The 20,040-nt window shown below is 45.1% G+C and overlaps 1 protein-coding gene and 1 long non-coding RNA gene across 5 annotated transcripts in view; one reads left to right on the top strand and one right to left on the bottom strand.

Moving 5' to 3' along the window:
• MAML3 (mastermind like transcriptional coactivator 3) overlaps positions 1 to 20,040 on the top strand; it is a 445,487-nt gene that overhangs the window by 252,262 nt on the left and 173,185 nt on the right. For both annotated transcript variants that reach the window (XM_070474834.1, XM_070474835.1), the window contains exon 2: positions 18,052 to 19,575. In XM_070474834.1, coding sequence (XP_070330935.1) covers positions 18,052 to 19,575 — 1,524 coding nt within the window. The remainder of the gene's footprint in view (positions 1 to 18,051; positions 19,576 to 20,040) is intronic.
• LOC110141670 (uncharacterized) overlaps positions 6,446 to 20,040 on the bottom strand; it is a 65,385-nt gene continuing 51,790 nt past the window's right edge. The window contains exons 5-6 of one of the 3 annotated variants that reach the window (XR_011490622.1): positions 16,720 to 16,900; positions 6,446 to 6,610 (exon numbers count right to left, since the gene is read on the bottom strand). This is a non-coding gene — a long non-coding RNA (uncharacterized lncRNA). Of the gene's footprint in view, positions 6,611 to 6,777; positions 6,939 to 15,820; positions 16,211 to 16,719; positions 16,901 to 20,040 lie in introns of those variants that run through there. The other 2 variants (XR_011490621.1, XR_011490623.1) reach the window with 2 other exon arrangements.

A 20,040-nucleotide genomic window follows, 5' to 3' on the forward strand; every position in this document is an offset into this window, starting at 1 on the left:
AGGCCGTATCTTCAGGTTTGTGGGATAACTGGATCTGGATGTTTAATTCCTCTGGAATACCCTGATAATAGAAAACAAAGCTTCTGTATCTCTGCCCTCTCTGGCCCATGAGCTAATCTTCTACCGTCTCTGATCATTGTTGCCATGCATTTCTTTAAGTGATGTAAGAATGCTTGCATGAAAAGCTCCATAGAAATGTCAGGTATTATGTGTACCTGCTCATTAAATATTCATGCAGTTGGGGAAGTCACCACTGTTGTGTGCTGAGTAATTTCCTTAATGCCTTTCCTCCTGGTGACCAACTGTTTTATAGACCTAATCTGCTTAATCCTTTCTGTGAGGTATAGCAGGGCTCATGCACGAATATGCCCATTTTCAAATTAGAAGTTAAGGTGCAGAAGAGTTTCAAAGAGAGTCCAGAGGCAGAAAGCTGGTGATGCCTCTGCCCAGGAACTGCAGTTCATGTGCATGTCTCCCATGCTAAGCCCCCTATCCCCCTGCAAAGCCCCCAACTCTTTTGCAAAGCCCCCAACTTCCATGCAAAGCTCCAGCTATTAGAGAACACTAAGCCTCAGGGTTTTGAACATAAAAAGAAATTGCTGAGTTTGATTCAACGTGTACTTCACATAATGCATTTCTGTGACACTTCATAGTAATGAGATAATTACTATGGGTACAGTATTAGAGTATACATATTCTGATAAGTTACAGCTCTAAGAAATCAGTAATGGCCATTAATCATTCCATGTTCATTCTTTACGAGGCTCAGACTAAATGGTAAGCTGCAGAGTTCCAACATATCTAAGACGAATTTTATACTCATCATTTCTGCCATTTAGATGAGGCGTTGATGGGCACAATAGATTCTCCCTAATTTAAACCAATTTGGACAAACTGCTGCCCAAATTGAGAAAAATCTGAATTGAAGTATAGCAGTAAATATATACTACCTGTGAGATATTTGAAAGTAACAACTGCTATCCGAACTAGACCATCAAACGGTTAATAAATAAACCATCTTCAGGAACTACCTTAATTAATATATGGGAAGGAATCATAGTACCTGTCTCAGGACTTGAGTCATTGAGTCCATGAAACCCATTTCTGTCTTAAGTAAATTAAGCATTTCCCCTTATAATCATTATTATACCTATTCTTTTACATAGTGAGTTTTTCTTTCTTTTTTTTTTTCTTACATCAGGATAAACATCAGGTTGGCCCTTAGCCAAGTTACAGCTAAAGGCAAAATTAGCAGGAATTAAATTAATCAAGTTTTACTACACAGTGTAGAAACAGTGATCGATGCAAACTTTTTCATTCTTTCAAGTTTAGGAATTAGTTGCATATTTTAGAAAAGAACCACAAGGTTGAGAGGAAACCTGAAATGCCAGTTGGTTCATCATTCAGCCATATCCAAGCTGACCTATAGATTTTAAAATTCTAGGCTGTTGGATCTGTAAGGGATTTTGGAGATTATTTTGTCCAGGAGAAAACGGAGGGTGAGAATAGATACCTGACCTCCATAGAGTACACGGCTTGGTCATGAGAGAAGTAATTCTAGCTCCCAGCGCCTGTGACTCTAACCTTGTGATTCTTAGACTCATACCCATCTGCATCTTCTAGGTGACACACCAGTGATCCACACACATCTAAGCTGGACAGCTCCTACCTGTGACCTGGTGGATATCCAGTTAACCAGCAGGCACATTTAGACTCTTCATGAACCTTAGGATCAATTAGTCAAAGCCATTCATGGTGGAGGTGAAGAGACAGCCATGTACCACTCTAAAAATTAGTGAAGTTAGCCAAGATATGGTCACCAGAATGGAAACATCGCTGTTGTCTACATCAGACAGATGCTAAGCATAGCAGGAACAGTCTCCCAAAGTATCCATTAGATACTAAGAGCAAAAGGAGAATGTGCAGCAAGCTCTGAATTTCTGCATCTTTCCTGTCTTCTACACGGAGCTCAGCACCTGACACCGAGCAGACCATCAGAAAGTGAGAAATTCTTTTAAATGAGCCATGTGATTTACACCTTTGGGTTTCTGGTTTTTTAGAAAAGATCTTGGTGATTAGGATTTAGTTTAATTTTTCTTTCCAGTTTACTAACGCTGGGAAGCCTTTGCAGAAGGGTGTACTGCCTTCCTGCTCACTGCCTTAAAATGAAGCTCTTAGTTATTCAGTAGCTACCTGCCAAATACACCTACCCTTCTGAGTTAACAGTGCCTTCCAGGTTGATTTTGAAAGTGAGTCATTGATTTGAATCCAGAGTCCAAACAGAGCTGGGGAAAGCCTTGGCCATCAGGTAGTCCAGCCCTCTCCTTTTATAATTAAGGAAACAGAGGTCCAGAGAGGTTAAGTCACTGTGGCCTGATCACATAATTAAGTTTGTTTATTTGCTGTGCTTTAGGGAAATCTAGAAACGCCACGTGCATAGTTTTGCTTTTCAACTTCCTGACATTTTCAGTTGTGTGCACTCAGGGTATTTCTAAAATACTGATAAGCATGTGAATGCAAATCTTATTTAGTGAAATCTTGCAATGTGGGCAGTCTTCAGTGAAATCTATTACTCTACCTTGCTTGATACTTTTATGTTCAGCTCTTTTTGATTTGTGGTGTTTGATTAGACAAAAGGTAACAAAATATTCATTGCAGTAAAAAAAAAAAAATCCTTCTTTCTTTTACATCCACATAACTTCAAAATAGCCCCAAAGTCATCATCTGTTGTTACCAAAAAAATTTACTTCGGAAGTGAAACCGAGGTGAAAAAAATTCTGTCCCAGGGGAGTTTTAGAAAGCCATAACCATGCAAAAGTACGTGGTAACAGAAAATATTATGCAAACTTCACTGTGGCATTATAATGGAAACTGCATCAATAATATCTGGATGGCTAGGTAAGAAAGATAAAACCATTGAAATACATACTTTCGACTGTGCACTGTTACAGTACATTTACAACGCACCACAATTTGAACAGAAAGTTGACAAACTCTGAATTTGTTACAGGCAAAGTAATTTATAGCATGGGGCTGGAGCAGGAATTCTGACTATCATTCCTTGTGCTTTCTCTAAGCTGTGGTCCTTGTCTCTTGGTGCCTCGATTTTCCCTCTGTGTGTCTCTATGAAGTCAGGTAAATTATCAATGTAATGTAACATTTACTAAGCTTCAGGGAACAGCTGGTCATTATTCAGAGGCTTCTAAATCATGACAGGCTACTTCTGAGGCTTTGCTTGGAGTCAGTCATCTCTGAGGGCTTCCCTGATAGCTCAGCTGGTAAAAAATCAGCCTGCAATGCAGGAGACCCTGGTTCGGTTCCTGGATTGAGAAGGTCCCCCGGAGAAGGAATAGGCTACCCACTCCAGTTTTCTTGGGTTTCCTTGGTGGCTCAGATGGTAAAGAATCTGCCTGCAGTGCAGGAGATCTGGGTTCGATCTCTGGGTTGGGAAGATCCCCTGGAGGAGGGCACGGCAACCCACTCTAGTGTTCTTGCCTGGAGAATCCCATGGACAGAGGAGCCTGGAAAGCTACAGTCCATGGGATTGCAAAGAGTCGGAGACAACTAAACGACTAAGCACAGCACAGTCATCTCTGACTCTGCTTCTTTGCTAATGGTTCAGGGGCTAATATGAAGCCTCTTTTGAATTTGAGATTAAAATTGGGAGACAAACACTTTTCGAAAGAACGTAGTGTTCAGCTCTGTACCAGATAGAATTGTTGAGGTTCTTGCTTTAAGACCGAGTGTGTGCTATATTGGGTGACTTCAGCCATTGGCATAATCAGACATGCAGGGAATAATGTTGGATCCTGCTATGGGTTGCAATGGTGTCTTCTCTCAAAATTCCTATGTTGAAGCCTTAGGATGGGACTCCATTTGGAGATAGGGCCTTATAAGAGGTGATAAAGTTCAAATGAGGCTGTCAGGATAGGCCTTCATCCAGTCTAATGAAGGTGTCCTTCTAAGAAGAGAAAATTCGGACACACAGGAAGACACCAGGGATGCACACACGCAGGAGAAAAGGCCATGTGCGGATGTAGAAGGGAGCCGCCAACAAGCCAAGGAGAGAGGTCTTGGGAGAAACCCAGCCCGCCAGTGCCTTCACCTTGGACTTCCAGAACTATTTCTACTGTTTAAGCCTCCCAGTCTGTGGTGTTTTGTTATGGCAGCCTTAGCATCTTCACTTCCCCATCCCAATCCCTTCAAATACATGACGTTTGCAACCAATGTCTATCACTGTAGAATCAGAAGTTAGCCTTCCAAGGGACCCCTTCTCCTCCCGTGCCTCTCAAAGCCTCTGGATGAAGTCCAAGCTCCTGAACACGGCAGACAAGCCCTCCACGATCTGTATAGCTCTCCGTGCTCCAGCCTCATTTCTCAGTGCTTCCCCCCTCACACCCTGGCCCAAGCCAGGCACCCCCACCTGAGTTTCCCGTAGAAGCCATGCTTTCTTCTCCTCTGATGTCTTCTCCTCGCTGTGATTCCTTCCCATCTCTGCTTACATGGCAGTCCGCCAGGGAAGCTTTACCTCAGCTGGACTGGCGGGCTACGGTCCAGGGGGTCACAAAGAGTCGGACATAGCTGAGCAACCGAGCACGTAGCACTTTTGTGCTTCCATGGCACAGTTATCTACATCAAATTATCTTGTCCTTGTTCATCCACTTCTTTCCCCTCCACTCTGAAGACTCCGGAGGTCAGAGGCTGAATCTTATTCACTGTGGAGTCCCTAGTGCCCGCTCTTGAACTTGGCACACAGTAGGGTTTCCATTCATTGAATCAAAGTGTGAACATATCTTGCAGGATTTTCCTCTGAAATAGTTATTGAATGCCTAACTGCGAGAACAGAGATATGCCTAAATCAGATTGTCAGTTGCGTTAGTCTACTTGGGCTGCCATAACAAAGCATACACACTGGGTGACTTCAACTTCGGGGATGCATTCCTTACAGGTACTAGAAGTCTAAAATCAAGGTGTCAGCAAGGTTGCTTTTTCCTGAGGTCCCTCCTCTTGGCTTGTCTCTGGCCATCTTTTCCCCGTGTCTTTACATGGTCTTCCTTCTGCGAGTTATCTGTGTCCTCATTTTTCCTTCTTGTTGGACACCACTCAGATTGGATGAGCGCATGCCCATAGGACCTCATTAAAGATCCCCTCTCCAGATACCCTCACATCCTAAGCTATTGTGGGTTAGAACTTCAACATATGAATTTGGGGCGGGACACAGTTCACGTTCATCATGAGCACTCGCTTCATAGATTTTTACCACTATTATGTTGCCGTCTTCCTGGGTAGGTTATTTGCTATAAAGGTTTGGTAAGAGATGTACATTTTCATTAAGAAAGTGGCATTTTGGAGCTGACGGTTGTTTCCAGGGCTGGACTAGGCTATCATATTGGGAGTTCCACACCCCCAAAAATAAAATCCCAGAGGATGAAAGTAATAAAGCAGTTCAGAAGGTGTTGGTGATGGCCAACGTTACCAGACTCACTGGAAATTCTCATTGTGAAACAGCTAGTACTTGGGGAACCCCAGAAAATTCAGTGGTCGCATGTCCTATTCCTATCCAAGAGATGAAAACATCAGATGCAAAGGCTTTTCTCTGATCTTCCCTGTTTGTTGACTCTCAGGACTGGGAGAGCTCTGTGAAACACGAGGGTCTGGTCTTTTAGCTTTAGACTGGAATAGAGGATTTAGGCTTCCACTCCTTAAAGGGCAGAGAAGGGTGCCCCCCCACCCCCACCCCCGCCCCGCCTGGCTCAGCCGTGGTCACTGCCTGTGCATAACTAAAATCGCTGCCCAGGAAGTCAGTGAGGTTGTGGGAAAGAGGCTGTGTAAGTGACTCTGACTGTTGCTATAACAACAGTACCTTGGTCTAATTTCTTTTGAAAAATGAATTTCAGCTGGTGGGATGAAGCCGAGCAGCTTCTCCCCCCAGATGACAGCCTCCGGAGCTCTGCTGTTTGTGGGCTGAGTGCGTGGTGCCCTGCCTGCCCCCTGCCCACTGGAACATCCTCAGAGCTGGTTAAATCATACCCATGTTTGCCTGGAAGTGAGAACGCGCCTGTCTACACATGGGCCTCGCCACCCCCGGGAGATTCATCCTGGAGAGAAAAACCCTTTCCTTCTTTCTGCCTTGTCTCCTATTTGTGGACAAAGTTACTCTGAAGACATAAATAATGGTGATCTCTTTGCTGGCAGCTGAAGGCGAGTCCCGTAGCTCTCAACTTTGGGGCAAAAACCTGCTAAGAAAGGGAGGTGTGGGATGGGAGTCAGTCGCCATCCAGGAATAAGAATAACGTCCTGTCTGCTCACTGAGATGGGTTTTGTGCTTGTGTGTGCGTGTGTGTGTGAGAGAGAGAGAGATGAAGAATTCTCTTTCTTTGCTGTCTGTAAACTCCAACTCACAAGGAAGAGTCTGACCTCGTTGAGGAAAACAAGAGGCTTTTAATGGACTCAGAGATCTTATTTTCAATACTTTTGTTTTCCAAAGGGAGATAAACACGTGCTTGGATTTTTATTCAGAAGTGGTGTCAGGACCAGGCGCTGGGGGCTGTTTGCATCCCCAGAGCTGTAGGACAGGCCGTCAGGGCGACGGAGGCACTCCTGGAGGGGGCTATAGACAAAAGGAGAATTTCTCATTAAAAAGAAGGGACATGTTGAGTAAACAGTGAAATAAAAATATTCTTGATTCCTACCCCAGGGAGAGAAAAGTACTCAGCCTCCCCGAAGTATTTCTCCTGCTGCCTCCCTCCTCCCGGAAAATAAACAGATTGAAACCTCAGGCTTCGTTCCAACATGCCTGTTCTTTGGAATGTGTTGTCGGTGTAAGTCTCCAGCTGTGAAGGGCGCAGATAAGATCTGATCTCTCCATTTGCCCTCTTCCTCCCTACGGTTTTCCCTTCTTCTTCCCCGACCTCCTTTGCTGTCATTTCTTTTCAGCTCTAAATAAAATCCCATTAGGAATTTCAGATTGTAATACAAGGTCATGCACACAGGCGTGTTTGAGTAGCTAATGTATGCAAGACGCTCTAGGAGGAGATATTCCTAAGGAAATTGTTTCTTGTCCTTAAATGTAGTGTCATGTGTATGTGTGTGTGTTTATGTATCTGAAAAGACAGAGCGGAGCAGCGTTCAGACTGTAGAATTCTGATGGCAACTGCAGATCTCAGCGGAGCTTTTCCTACAGAAAGCTACTGAGAAGAGGAAGCTGCCAAGGGATGCACACATCTGCTCCCTCCTGAAGTTTTCAAGGCCACAGCTATCATCACTTCTCAAACACATGCTAAATTTGCAGAGTAACATCTTTCCTCGTAGAGGAGCACAATGCTTTTCTGTGAATCAGGCAGCTCTGACTCAAAACACGTGAACACATCCTCCCTAGCCTGTCACGACACCAGTGTCGAAAACATTTTCCCAGGATTTCTGAGCCAGGTTTGCTCATGTTTGATCAGGACAGGAGTCATCAGATGTAGAACAGTGCAGGAGGTGAAAATGCAGATTTGAGAGGCAGATGGAACTAAGTAAGGCCCTGCTGTGTGTCCTGGGACGAATGACCACAGTCTCTGAGCCCACTCCTCATCCATCACAGGGGTATTGTGAGGATTAACAACCGGGCTCCCCTGGTGGCTCCGTTGATAAAGAATCCGTCTGCAATGCAGGAGACCCAGGTTCAGTCCCGGGCTGGGGAAGATCCCCTGGAGAAGGAAATGGCAACCCACTCCAGTATTCTTGCCCAGAGAATCCCACGGACAGAGGAGCCTGGTGAGCTATACAGTCCATGGGATCACAAAGAGTCAGACACAACTTAGCGACTAAACCACCATCACCAGCAATATACGTAAAGCATGTGGCATGATGCCTGGTACATTGCAAGGTCTCAGCCAATTAGAATATTAAATGACAATAATATCTTCAGTGAACCAGATTTTCTAAGAAAAACCTACTAGTTAGGTCTTTCTACTGAAAACAATGTGAGGAGATTTGAAAGTTGGCATTTGCAGCGATAGTCTCAGTTTCAACAAAGAGTTAATAAATTCACTGAAATACCAATTTGAACTACATATATGGAGCTTGTGAAAAACTTCATTACTTCAGATATAAAGAGTGCACAGAATGCACCTGACTTGCAATGAAAATATATGTCATTCATTTAATCGAGAGAAAGCCGTGAACCTCTACCAACATTCATGTATTTGGAAATATGGAGATTTGAGGACATCTTGGGACTTGGCATTTCTCAGTGTTAAGGGCCTTGGCTGCCACTGCTCCTGATGTTTGATGATCCATTCTCAATGTGTTGTTGTGGATTCAGGTGGTGCAATTTAGGCATAACTGAAGGATAAAGGGTACCTAAAAATTCAGCCACACACAAAACATTTTAAGTGCTTTTTAAAAATGTCTTAATTTAGCAGCTTGCAGCTAGAATTGGGCAGGCATCCACATTCTGAACACTGAAAAGAGGCACCACCACTCGTGTGTACGTATCTAAGGTGACTTGGGAATAGAGTTTGCTTCCTACGTGGCACTAGTGGTAAAGAATCCACCTGCCGATGCAGGAGATGCGGGTTCGATCCCTGGGTAACTAAGATCCCCTGGAGAAGGAAATGGCTGCCCACCCAGTATTCCTGCCTGGAGAATTCCATGGACAGAGGAGCCTGGCAGGCTACAGTCCATGGGGCTACAAAGAGTCAGACATGACTAGTGACTGAGCAATACAATATATAATAGCAAAAAGGAAAAAGATCATGATCATTTCTGAAGCTAAACTCAAAGTCTCCCAGAACGTTCTGCATGGTCCTTTTCCCTTGGGCTGGGGGCTCAGCAATGCCCCAGCATTCCTTTGGGCCTGTGTAGTTGAGGTTTCAGATGCTTTCCAGGAGGGCGAGGTCACTTTTAAGATGATCCATTTCTTCCTGGAGCATTTCAGAACTCAGATTTTTTTTTTTTTCTTTTCTGGCTGTGCTGCCCTTGTGGGACCTTAGTTCCTAGACCAGGGATTGAACCCTGGGCTATGACATTGAAAGCACACTGAGTCCCAACAATTGGACTGGGTTTTTAACTGACATCCCCTCCAAAGACCCGAATTTCCTCTTGGTTAGGTCCAGAGAAGCTGTATCCTGGAATGGTCACAGGTAGAGGTTTTAAACTCTTGGCTCTCAGGCAAATTTTGTGTGTGTGTATATTTAAACTCATATGAATTTTATTAGGTAATAAAGTTGTCTTCTCTCTAAAATAATGTTAGGAGTGTAAAGGCTGACGAAGCAGATTTCAGAAGTTATGACAAGATTTATCTTTTTCATGTGGGTTGCTCTACCCTCCCTGTTGTTTCTCTTCAGCCACTAAGTCACGTCCGACTCTTTGCGGCCACATGGCCTGCAGCACACCCTGCTTCCCTGTCCTACACCATCTCCTGGAGTTTGCTCAAGTTCATGTCCACTGAGTTGCTGATGCTATCTGAACATGTAGACTCTTCAAGTAGATTCCCTTAAAACAAACATATTTGACTTTTCTCAACATACATCTGACATCCATTCACTTTCTGACGTGGTCCTTGTTCTGGGGATGAACCCACCCATTTGTACCTGGCACACAGGCATACGACACACCCTCAGTTTGTGAGGAATGAAAATGAAGGTAGGTATGTATAATATGGAGGGAGAACATGATCTAGGGTATTATCCTACTCAGAGAAACCCAAATATAAAAAATAAACATTTTCATGTAAAGTCGTGTCGAAATTCAGCAAGCTCCTACAGGATTCAAGCTCCCCTGCCCTTGGAAATATCTCCATCTAGAGCTTTGCTTCTTGATCCAGTTTTATGAGCTGTCCCAGAGCGTCACCAGTTAACTCGGGAACATACGATATTTTACTGGGGTTTTTTTGTTTATTGTTGTTGTGTTTTTTTTTTTTTTTTTTTCTTTTGCCACACTGTGTCTTGTGGGATCTTAGTTCCCCGACCAGGGTCCAAACCCAGGCCCACAGCACTGAAAGCCCTGAGTCTTAACCACGGGATAGCAGGGAATTCCCAGGGACGTCTGATATTGACATTCGTTAGGTTTGTGTGCAGATATATTTTTAACCAAACGGACAACTTCAGAATTTCAGGACTCTGACAGAATTGTCAGTCTAGATGGGAATTTCTAAAAACGGGGAATATTGGACGAACTCAGGGAAATTGGAGGTTTTTATTACGTTTCTTTAGATGCCTGCGCCACCAGTCTTGTCCCAATCTGGGCCCCACCTTGGGTGATAAAATCAAACTGAGGAAGTGGGACCAAGAAACCTGAGTTTTTAATAGCTTCCCAACTCACTGTAAAGTCAGATAATCACTGATCTAGAAAACTGAACCTCTAAATAAACCTCAAAAGAGTCTTTCTAAGGACACTTAAATCTAGAAGACAGTTCTGGAAATGTTTTCCACTCTATTCATATTCTACTAATTAATATATCTAACACATGAATATTCTGGGTCATTCATCAAATATATTAAATAAGCAAGTCAAATTTATCCATGTGTTCATATGCTTATTATCTACTGATAGAATGAGAAGAAAATAACCATATGAAAATTGATTCCATGAATCATCTTGTGGTTTGACCAGAGCAGATTAGAACAACCAGAATATTCTCTTGGAGCCTCTAAATTACTTATAGCACCTGCAATTCACCTTTAATTTTGGTATACTTGTATCTCTACTATTTGGTGAAGGAAGTTCACCCACACTTTTGGTTGGAAAGAGCATGTTGGTGGGTGAAAACCACTCGAAACCTTTGTAAGGAAATTTAAAATTTTCAACTATGAAAATATCCAACATTTTGAGTTCAAAAACATGTCAAAACCTGTAAACCTGGTAACGTTATGTAAAGTCTCTGGGTTTCAAATTCACTTTTCTTCACCATGATGCTCTTCATATGCTCTCAAGTTGTTCTCAACATAGGTTTCCTGGACCCATAGAGTTCTCCCAACATCTTGAGGAAGGGACAGTCTGTGGGCCATTTCCAAACTTTTAAAATAACCAAAATAAATCATACATTTACTTATTTGTCATTACAGGCCAACATTTTCAAGTGCCTGCCTTAGGGATCAGTTATACAAACTGAGTGTGGTTATTTGAGCAATCTTTCTAGTTTTCATTCATTCCTACAATCTTATGAAGGAAAGGCAAGCTGTTACAGTATGATGCATATTAGGTGCTGTGGAAGCACATCAGGGGTCTCCAAGATCAAGAGGTGTGCAGAGGCGCTGTCATGAGAGACTGTATAGAACATAATGTCTAAACGGTATGGTGATGGACAAATAGAATTGGTCAGGTGAAGAAGCTGAGTGAGAGTATAACATATGCAAAGATTCAAGAGTGACAGAGAACAAACACCATGCATCCTGAGAATGGCAAATAATTCAGTAGAGCTGAAGGTTTAGGTTTGCTTGGAGTTGGAGGGCCAGTGGAGGGGAAGAAGTTTCAAGGTGATAGCCGAGACTGGAGAGGTGAGGAGTGGTGAAGATCAAGTTGTGGAGGGCCGTTGTGTGAGGCTTAGATGATGCTGATGACAGCAGACAGCTCCAGAGGAGCTGAAAGTGAAGCATGGGTTCACATTTTAGAAGGAAAATCACAGCCCCAACAGAGAGACAACAGAGAGAATAGGTTGGAGAAGAGGCAACACTGGAGCAGAGAGGCTAGTCAGGAGCTGCTGCCGAAATCAAGAGATCAGTGTTGATGATCTGAACTAAGGGAGTGGCGTTGGGAGTGGAAGATGAGATAAAAATCTTTTATTAAGATAAAAATCGATAGTGATAAGAACAGATGTCCTTGAGGTGCAGTTGGCTTTAGGTGGTGAGGAGAAGTTGGAATAAGGATGAGTCCTGAAAATGTCTGAAAACACTGTATCATGAGTAGCATTGGATCCCAGGGTCACTGATGAAGGCATGGCTGTGCTTCACCACCTGTGTGAGGCGAAGTGTTTATGCAGTCACCCGAGTCTGAATTTGAATCCAGGTTGAGTGCCCCACCTTACCCCCCCACCCCAGGCACTGTAATCTGGAACAAGGTACTTAATCTCACTAGGCCTAAATCTCCTCCTCTGTAAGGTGGTTCAAGTGAATCCTTCCCACCTTTTGGACTCTGTAGGAGAAGACAGGAATCTGATGGTTACCCCCAATATCTTCCATCTTAAAATCTTCATCATCTTAATAGCAGGATCATCCCAGATCCTCCCCAATTTCATGCAAAGTCAGAGACATCAGTAAGAGTTGAGTTTTGTTCTGTTTTGCTTTCCTTTGTTTAAGCATACTGGCACTGCTAAAAGTCTACAGGAAGAAAGATTATCTTTGTCATGGACCCTTTAGAATCTGCTAGAAATGTCAGCAGAGGTCCAGTCATCTCAGCTATGTTCCTCGTTGTGGGTATCATCCGCCCTCTCCATTTCACCTCCTATAGAGTCTTCAGACCAGCACATGCATGATCTTCCCCAGAGGTTTGCTATGTGGATAATACATGATCCTGCATAAAAGTGCTTTATAACCCCAAAGGCTTAGCTGTTCTTATTACTACTGGTTTGGATGTCATATCACTGATCCCAAACCATTCTATCTCTCCCTGTTTCAACTCTATCACACACACACATACACAGAGTTTCACAGAAACACAGCCATCAAGCCACACTGTAGGCAAGAGACTGTGCTGGAACCACTGTGGAGGGGATTTGCTTCCTGCAGAGTAACTGACACACAAGAGAGACCCCCAGTGTCACAGGCAATGGATGACTTCAGCTCCGGGCCCCGCAGTGTCCCTAAATGGGAGAAAACGTGTGCATGTAATAAAACAAGAATAGTGGAACAAGGAAGCCGACGCTTGGTGAAGACTTCCTGTGCTTCTTCCAAGGGGGCACAGATCATATTAAGAGGCTTCCATCTTTGGGAAGCAGAAGGACCAGGGACTTCCTGTTCAGTTTAGTTCAGTCATTCAGTTGTGTCCAACTCTTTGCTACTCCATGGACTGCAGCACGCCAGGCTTCCCTGTCCATCACCAACTCCCAGAACTTGCTCAAACTCATGTCCATTGAGTCAGTGATGCCATCCAACCATCTCATCCTCTGTTGTCCCCTTCTCCTCCTACCTTCAGTCTTTCCCAGCATCAGGGTCTTTTCCAGTGAGTCGGTTCTTCACATCAGGTGGCCAAATTATTGGAACTTCAGCTTAGCCATCAGTCCTTTCAATGAATATTCAGGGTTGATTTCCTCTAGGATGGACTGGTTTGACCTCCTTGCTATCCAAGGGACTCTCAAGAGTCTTCTCCAACACCACAGTTCAAAAGCATCAATTCTTTGGCACTCAGTTTTCTTTATAGTCTAACTCTTATATCCATACATGACTACTGGAAAAACCATAGCCTTGACTAGACGGACCTTTGTTGGCAAAGTAACGTCTCTGCTTTTTAATATGCTGTCTAGGTTGATCATAGCTTTTCTTCCAATGAGCAAGCATCTTTTAATTTCATGGCTGCAATCACCATCTGCAGTGATTTTGGAGCCCAAGAAAATAAAGGCTCTCACTCTTCCCATGGTTTCCCCAGGGATTTCCTAAGATAAGGCTATTAGGGAAGAGACCCCGACCTGAGTCCCTGGGACGTGGGGAGTCCCCGGGGCGTGGGGAGTCCCCAGGACATTTCCATGTGTAGGCAGTTGTGAGCATGAAAGTTGCTGCTTGCCAGTTCCTCAGCCTGCAGTTCCTGTCTCCTCCTGTCCACTCTCCTTCCATCCCCCAAAAGGGACATAAGGAGGGAGTCAGACTCTCAGACCACCCTGCTGTCTAGCAAAGTGGGACACAGGAGGGATGCTGAGATGGCTCTGCTGTTCTGAACACAACTAAAACCCTGATGCTGGGAAAGATTGAAGATGAAAGGAGAAGGGGGCAATAGAGGACGGATAGTTAGGAAGCGTCACCAAGTCAATGGACATGCGTTTGAGCAAGCTCCGGGAGATAGTGAAGGACAGGGAAGCCTGACGTCTGCAGTCCATGGGGTCACAGAGTCGAACACAACTGAGTGACTGAATAACAATGAAAGAAAAACTGTAACATGTTTCTTCTATATCTTTCTTCCATTCCCAACTCTGGTACAGGAAATATGTCAAGATTTGGCTTAAAGGGGCCAGCAGTGGGGAACTCTAGGCCCTCAAGGAAAAGGAAATACTCAGTAGCTTCATTCGGGTCACATCCTGGAAATGTATTTGATTTGAGCCCCAACCATGCAGCGCTGTTCTACAATCTAGGACACGAATGCATTAGCACTTGGACTCAGGCTTGAATTGCAAATTTGATTTTTGTTGTTTATATTTAAAAAGTTATACAAGTTGCTTGGAAAACATTAGGCTATTGCAAGCTAGAGAACAAAAATATATCATTGTACCTGTATGTATTTAGAGATTCAGAAACTAATCTAAGTTGCAATTGTTTCAATGGGTATCACTGCATTTTTTTAAAAAACTTTTTAATCACATTTTTAAGATAATAATAGCTAAGGCTTAGTGGGTGCTTACAGGATTCCAGGCATGAAACTAAGTTCTTTCCATTTAATTTTTTTTAAGTTCATCCTCACAGTAACTGTATGAGCTAGATATTATTGACCCATTTTGCAGATGAAGAAACCAAAGTTTAGGAGAGGATAAATAAGTTTTCCAGGGTTCATACACTTGACATGTATTTATTGAGTATGTACTGTGAGCCACTGGGGGGGTCTCCAGTAGTAGAAAAAAGCAGAAAAATCCCTAACGTCATGTAACTCTCTGTTTGGTTTTTGTTTTATTTTATTTATTTATTTTCGGCTGCCCTGGTCTTCACTGCCGCGCACAGGCTTTCTCTAGTTGCGGTGAGTGGGGTCTGCTCTTCCCTGCAGCCCACAGGCTTCTCACTGCAGTGGCCTCTCTCGTGACTTGCAGGCTCCAGAGCACCGGCTCAGCAGTTGTGTGCATGGACTTAGCTGCCTCTTGGCACGTGGGGTCTTCCCAGGCCAGGGATCACACCTGTGCCACCCGTTGGCGGGTGGGTTCTTAACCGCTGGACCACCAGGAAGTCCCCCTAACTCACTGTCTAGTGGAGGGCATCCTGCGTGCGCTTAGTCGCTCAGCTGTGTCCTAATATTTGTGACCCCACGGACTGCAGCCCGCCAGGCTCCTCTGTCCATGGGGATTCTCCAGGCAAGAATACTGGAGTGGGTTGCCATGCCCTCTTCCAGGGGATCTTCCCAACTCAGGGATAGAACCCAGTCTCCTGCATTGCAGGCAGATTCTTTACCATCTGAGCCCCCAGGGAAGCTCAGAGGGCATCATAGCTAATATTTATTGAGTACCAGATAACATTTATACATATGAACTCCTAGAGGGGGTTCTTGGGGTTGAAGCCAGACATTCTGACTCCAAGGCCAACAAGGCTGCTTCTGCATTTTTGCCATATTCTGCCTCTCCCACCCTCAACCCCCCGGGCCTGCTCTGCTGGTAAGAGGTGAGCCTTGGGGTTCCCAGCCAGACTTGTCTGTCTCCATGATCTCAGTCTCCACTGTTCCCAGAGGAATAAATAAAGCATTTGTCTTCATTTCTCCATCCTGCCCTGTCCACTTCGTGGCCTAGAACAGAACCCTGGATCTGTACCTTTAAAAATAAAGTCAGGGTCATTTTTAAGTTGCTGTTGTGCTTCAGTCACTACATTGTGCCCAACTCTTTGTGACCCCATGAACTGTTATCCCACCGACTCCTCTGTCCATGGGATTTTCCAAGCAAGAATACTGGAGTGGGTTACCATTTCTTTCCCCACATTATCTTCCCAAACCAGGGATGGAACCTGCTCTCCTACATTGGCAGATGGATTCTTTTCCACTGAGCCACCTGGGAAGCCCTCATCTTTAAGACAAGTGCTTACTTTTCTTAAGGTTAACATCCCTTCAAGAAGTGCTGAGGGCCCCAAGTTTTACTTCCTTTAGTTTCTGAACCTGTCATTTCTGACCTTGCCACTATGTGTTGGAGCTACATTCAAGTATCTGCCATACCTAAGATCAGAACCACCATTTCCCGGTTTGTTCAATAAATAGCTTCATTTTCTCGAAGTTTCTGCCTTGTACGATAGATGGAGCCAGTATCTTCTTTGAAGTCAAATTCCAGTTTGTCTGAGTCAGTGTGTCTGAGTTACAGCCTGATTTCAGCAATCCAGGAGTGTCTACCAAGCAACTACAGAATGTTTGGGGTTGTGATTAAAAAAGAAAGTGTAGGAGCAAAGTTTAGACTGGATTTTTACTTAAAGACCTCTTCTGTTTACTTTTAAAATGGAATCCTCTACTTATGAGATGATAGCAATAAAGTGGCACTTCTTAGAACCCCTCATGTCATCTCCAGGTTGGTTTTATTACATGTGTGCCTCCCTGAGCGTGTGTGGGGCCAGAGGGAAGACTGTCCCTCTCTGGCCTCGATCCTGGGATGCTCTGCCAAGAATTGGAGAGGGCCTGGGTCGGGGCTGCTCTGCTTCCCACTTCCTCCCCAGGTCTCTCTGCCTTGTGCCTTTCAACTCTGCAAAGTTACTAGAGCCTCCTTCTAACCCAAGCTAGTCTTCCTTTTGTCATCATCCAGCAGGTGTTTCCCCACAACCTCCTCTGTGTCAGCCTCCTTCACTACAGCCCTATGGACTGGCCCTTTCCGGCAAAAAGGAAAGGAACAGACAGGTGAATTAGGTTTATACTTACTAAATCCACAGTTAGCAAGACTTTTCTTAACTGGACTTTGCAGATAAGTCCAGTTAAACAGACACAGCACTCTCCAGGGTTAGATATCCCATTACCAGGAATGTAGAAGTTCAAAGTCAAGCATTCCTTCATGTCAGTGGGGTTGCCTCCTGCTCTGATTCAAACTCACCTCCTTCAGCACCTGTGAATTAGACAATAGAATCATTCATCTTTGCTGTCACCTGTTAACCACTGCTATGAACCTGAACTGAACACTACCTGCAGCCCCACAAATGCATAGTAAGCAAGTCAGCCGTAGCCCTGACCTTCTTGGAGCTTGCTAAACAGACACTTAAGCAATTGTCCCAGTGTACCATAAAACCTATGATGGGGAAGGAGAGGTTGCTTGGAAATACGTATTCCAGAATTCCCAACCCAGTACAGGTGGGTCAAAAGAGGTACCTATTGTAGTTGGGGTGGGGAGGGGATGTGAGAGATTGCTTGGAGGAAGTGAAATCTAAGATACAACCAGGAAGATGAGTAGCTCTTACCAGGGAAGGGGAGAGAGAGGGAGAGGAGTGTTCCAAGAAAAGAAAACAACAGGTACAGTGCCCTGGAGGCAAAAGGAAGCTTAAGACCAAACAATGAAGAATGCCATCATTTAGGAGAATGAAAGAATACAAAAGAGAATGAGCAGATGGAAAGAAAGTAGGAAATCCAGGAAAGTGTGATATCAGGGAACTCATGCATGCATGCTTTTAGATCAGAGCAGGCTACTATGTCATGAGATGCTGGGAGGTCAAGTACAATAAGAACCAAAAAGAAGTTTTGGGCTATGTTAACCATTAATCTTCATTTCTGTGCTATTCAGTAAATATGTTAAGTGCCATATTCCTCAAGGAGTTTCAGTGTGCTTTATAGTATTGTTGATTTAATTCCTTGATGTTCTCAATTAAGGTGTGACAAGAATTTAAGATAGGTATCAACATCTTTCTTGAGTATGGCACATTTTGGCCCCAGTATCACATGTAGCATTCATTTGAAAAATATTCCTAGATGATTCTTCCCAGAAAGACAAGCGTTGATTGCCTTAACTGTTTATTTTCTTTTGTTCCACCCTTCAGTCTTTGATTTGCTTACTATCTCTTAGTCCTGTGAACTCTGCTTTTGGATAAAACCTCTTTGAAAAGCATTTGAATCGAAGGCTGGGCAGTTTTGAAACTAGATATATAACATCTTTCTGATATGTTCTAAATAATTTAACAATTAGTTCATAGTGATGCACACTGCCATGCTTGAAGAGTCAACTGTGACTTGGAGATTTAGTCATTATCTTTCCTGTTTATTTTCCAGCTCCAAGAGACTGTGAAAAGGAAGTTGGAAGGAGCCCGATCACCACTTAATGGAGACCAGCAGAATGGTGCTTGCGATGGGAGCTTTTCTCCAACTAGCAAGCGAATACGAAAGGACATTCCCACGGGGATGGAAGCCATCAACAATTTACCCAACAACATGCCACTGCCTTCAGCTTCTCCTCTTCACCAACTTGACCTGAAGCCTTCTTTGCCCTTGCAGAATAGTGGGACTCACACTCCTGGGCTTCTGGAAGACCTGAGTAAAAATGGGAGACTCCCAGAACTTAAACTTCCTGTGAATGGTTGCAGTGACCTGGAGGACAGCTTCACCATCGTGCAGAGCAAAGATCTCAAACAAGAACCTCTTGATGACCCTACTTGCATAGACACATCAGAAACCTCTCTTTCCAATCAGAACAAGCTGTTCTCGGACATTAACCTGAACGATCAGGAGTGGCAGGAGTTAATAGATGAACTGGCCAACACCGTTCCTGAAGACGACATACAGGACCTGTTCAATGAAGACTTCGAAGAGAAAAAGGAGCCGGAATTCTCGCAACCGGCCACGGAGACCCCGCTATCCCAGGAGAGCGCCAGTGTGAAGAGCGACCCGTCTCACTCTCCTTTCGCTCACGTCTCTCTGGGCTCCCCCCAGGCCAGGCCTTCCTCTTCGGGTCCTCCCTTCTCCACCGTCTCCACGGCCACCAACTTACCTTCCGTGGCCACCACTCCCGTGGCGCCCAACCCCGCCAGCTCCCCCGCAAACTGTGCGGTCCAGTCCCCTCAAACTCCGAACCCAGCTCACACGCCGGGCCAGGCTGCGGCCCGGCCCGGCAATGGTTATCTCCTCAACCCCGCCGCCGTGCCGGTGGCCGCGGCGGGCTCGGGCCCCGGGGCCGTGCCCGGCTCCGACCTGTCCCCCGCCGAGCAGCTCAAGCAGATGGCCGCGCAGCAGCAGCAGAGGGCCAAACTGATGCAGCAGAAGCAGCCGCAGCACTCCAGCCAGACTTCCAGCTGGTCTCCCTTGGCGCCGCCATCCAGCCCCTACGGAGCAGCTTTCTCGGCGGAAAAGCCAAATAGCCCCATGATGTACCCCCAAGCCTTTAACAACCAAACTCCTATAGTGCCTCCCATGGCCAACAACCTGCAGAAGACGACAATGAATAACTACCTCCCTCAGAATCACCTGAATATGATCGCGCAGCAGCCAAATAACGTGGGTACAAACTCCTTAAGCAAACAGCACAACATTCTGACTTACGGCAACACTAAGCCTCTGACCCACTTTAATGCCGACTTGAGTCAGAGGATGACGCCCCCGATGGCCAATCCCAACAAGACCCCCCTGACGCCCTACATCCAGCAGCAGCCCCCGCAGCCGCAGCCCCCGCAGCCGCCCGCGCCTCAGCTCCAGGCCCCCAGGGCGCACCTGAGTGAGGACCAGAAACGCGTGCTCCTCATCAAGCAAAAGGGAGTGATGAGTCAGCCCACGGCTTACCCGGCGCTGCCATCCCACGGCCAGGTAAGCGTGAGAGTGAGGCTCTTGGAGATGCTCTCGTGGTGCGTTTCAGACCGTGGACGTGCGATGCTCCTTGCTTCTGCCGTAAGGGGGTTAATTACCTTCAGACGCCCTTCCTCCACATCCTCCTGTAGTTCCTAGGTTTGTCGAGGGGTTTTCTTCTCTTTTTTTCTAAGACATGGGACAAGGTGGCAGAGTATCGTTTCCTGTGTTTGAATGCCTGGGGAATCAAACTTCTTTTACTCTGGATGGCGGATAAGAAACCAAAAATGACGTAAAATGCTCACTCCATGGGAGGTTATAGAGGTCACGTGGCACAGCGTATTGCTTCTCCTCTAGCTTCTCTCCCAGGTCATGTGTGGTCCAAGACTGGGGAGGCGGGAAAGTCGGAGCCTTTCGGGATCTCTCCTGCCGTCTTATGAGGTCCCGAACAAGCTCGGCCTGACTTCCCTGTATTATGAATTATGG

The sequence above is a fragment of the Odocoileus virginianus genome, chromosome 12, assembly GCF_023699985.2.
Source record: "Odocoileus virginianus isolate 20LAN1187 ecotype Illinois chromosome 12, Ovbor_1.2, whole genome shotgun sequence".
NCBI lineage: Eukaryota > Metazoa > Chordata > Mammalia > Artiodactyla > Cervidae > Odocoileus > Odocoileus virginianus.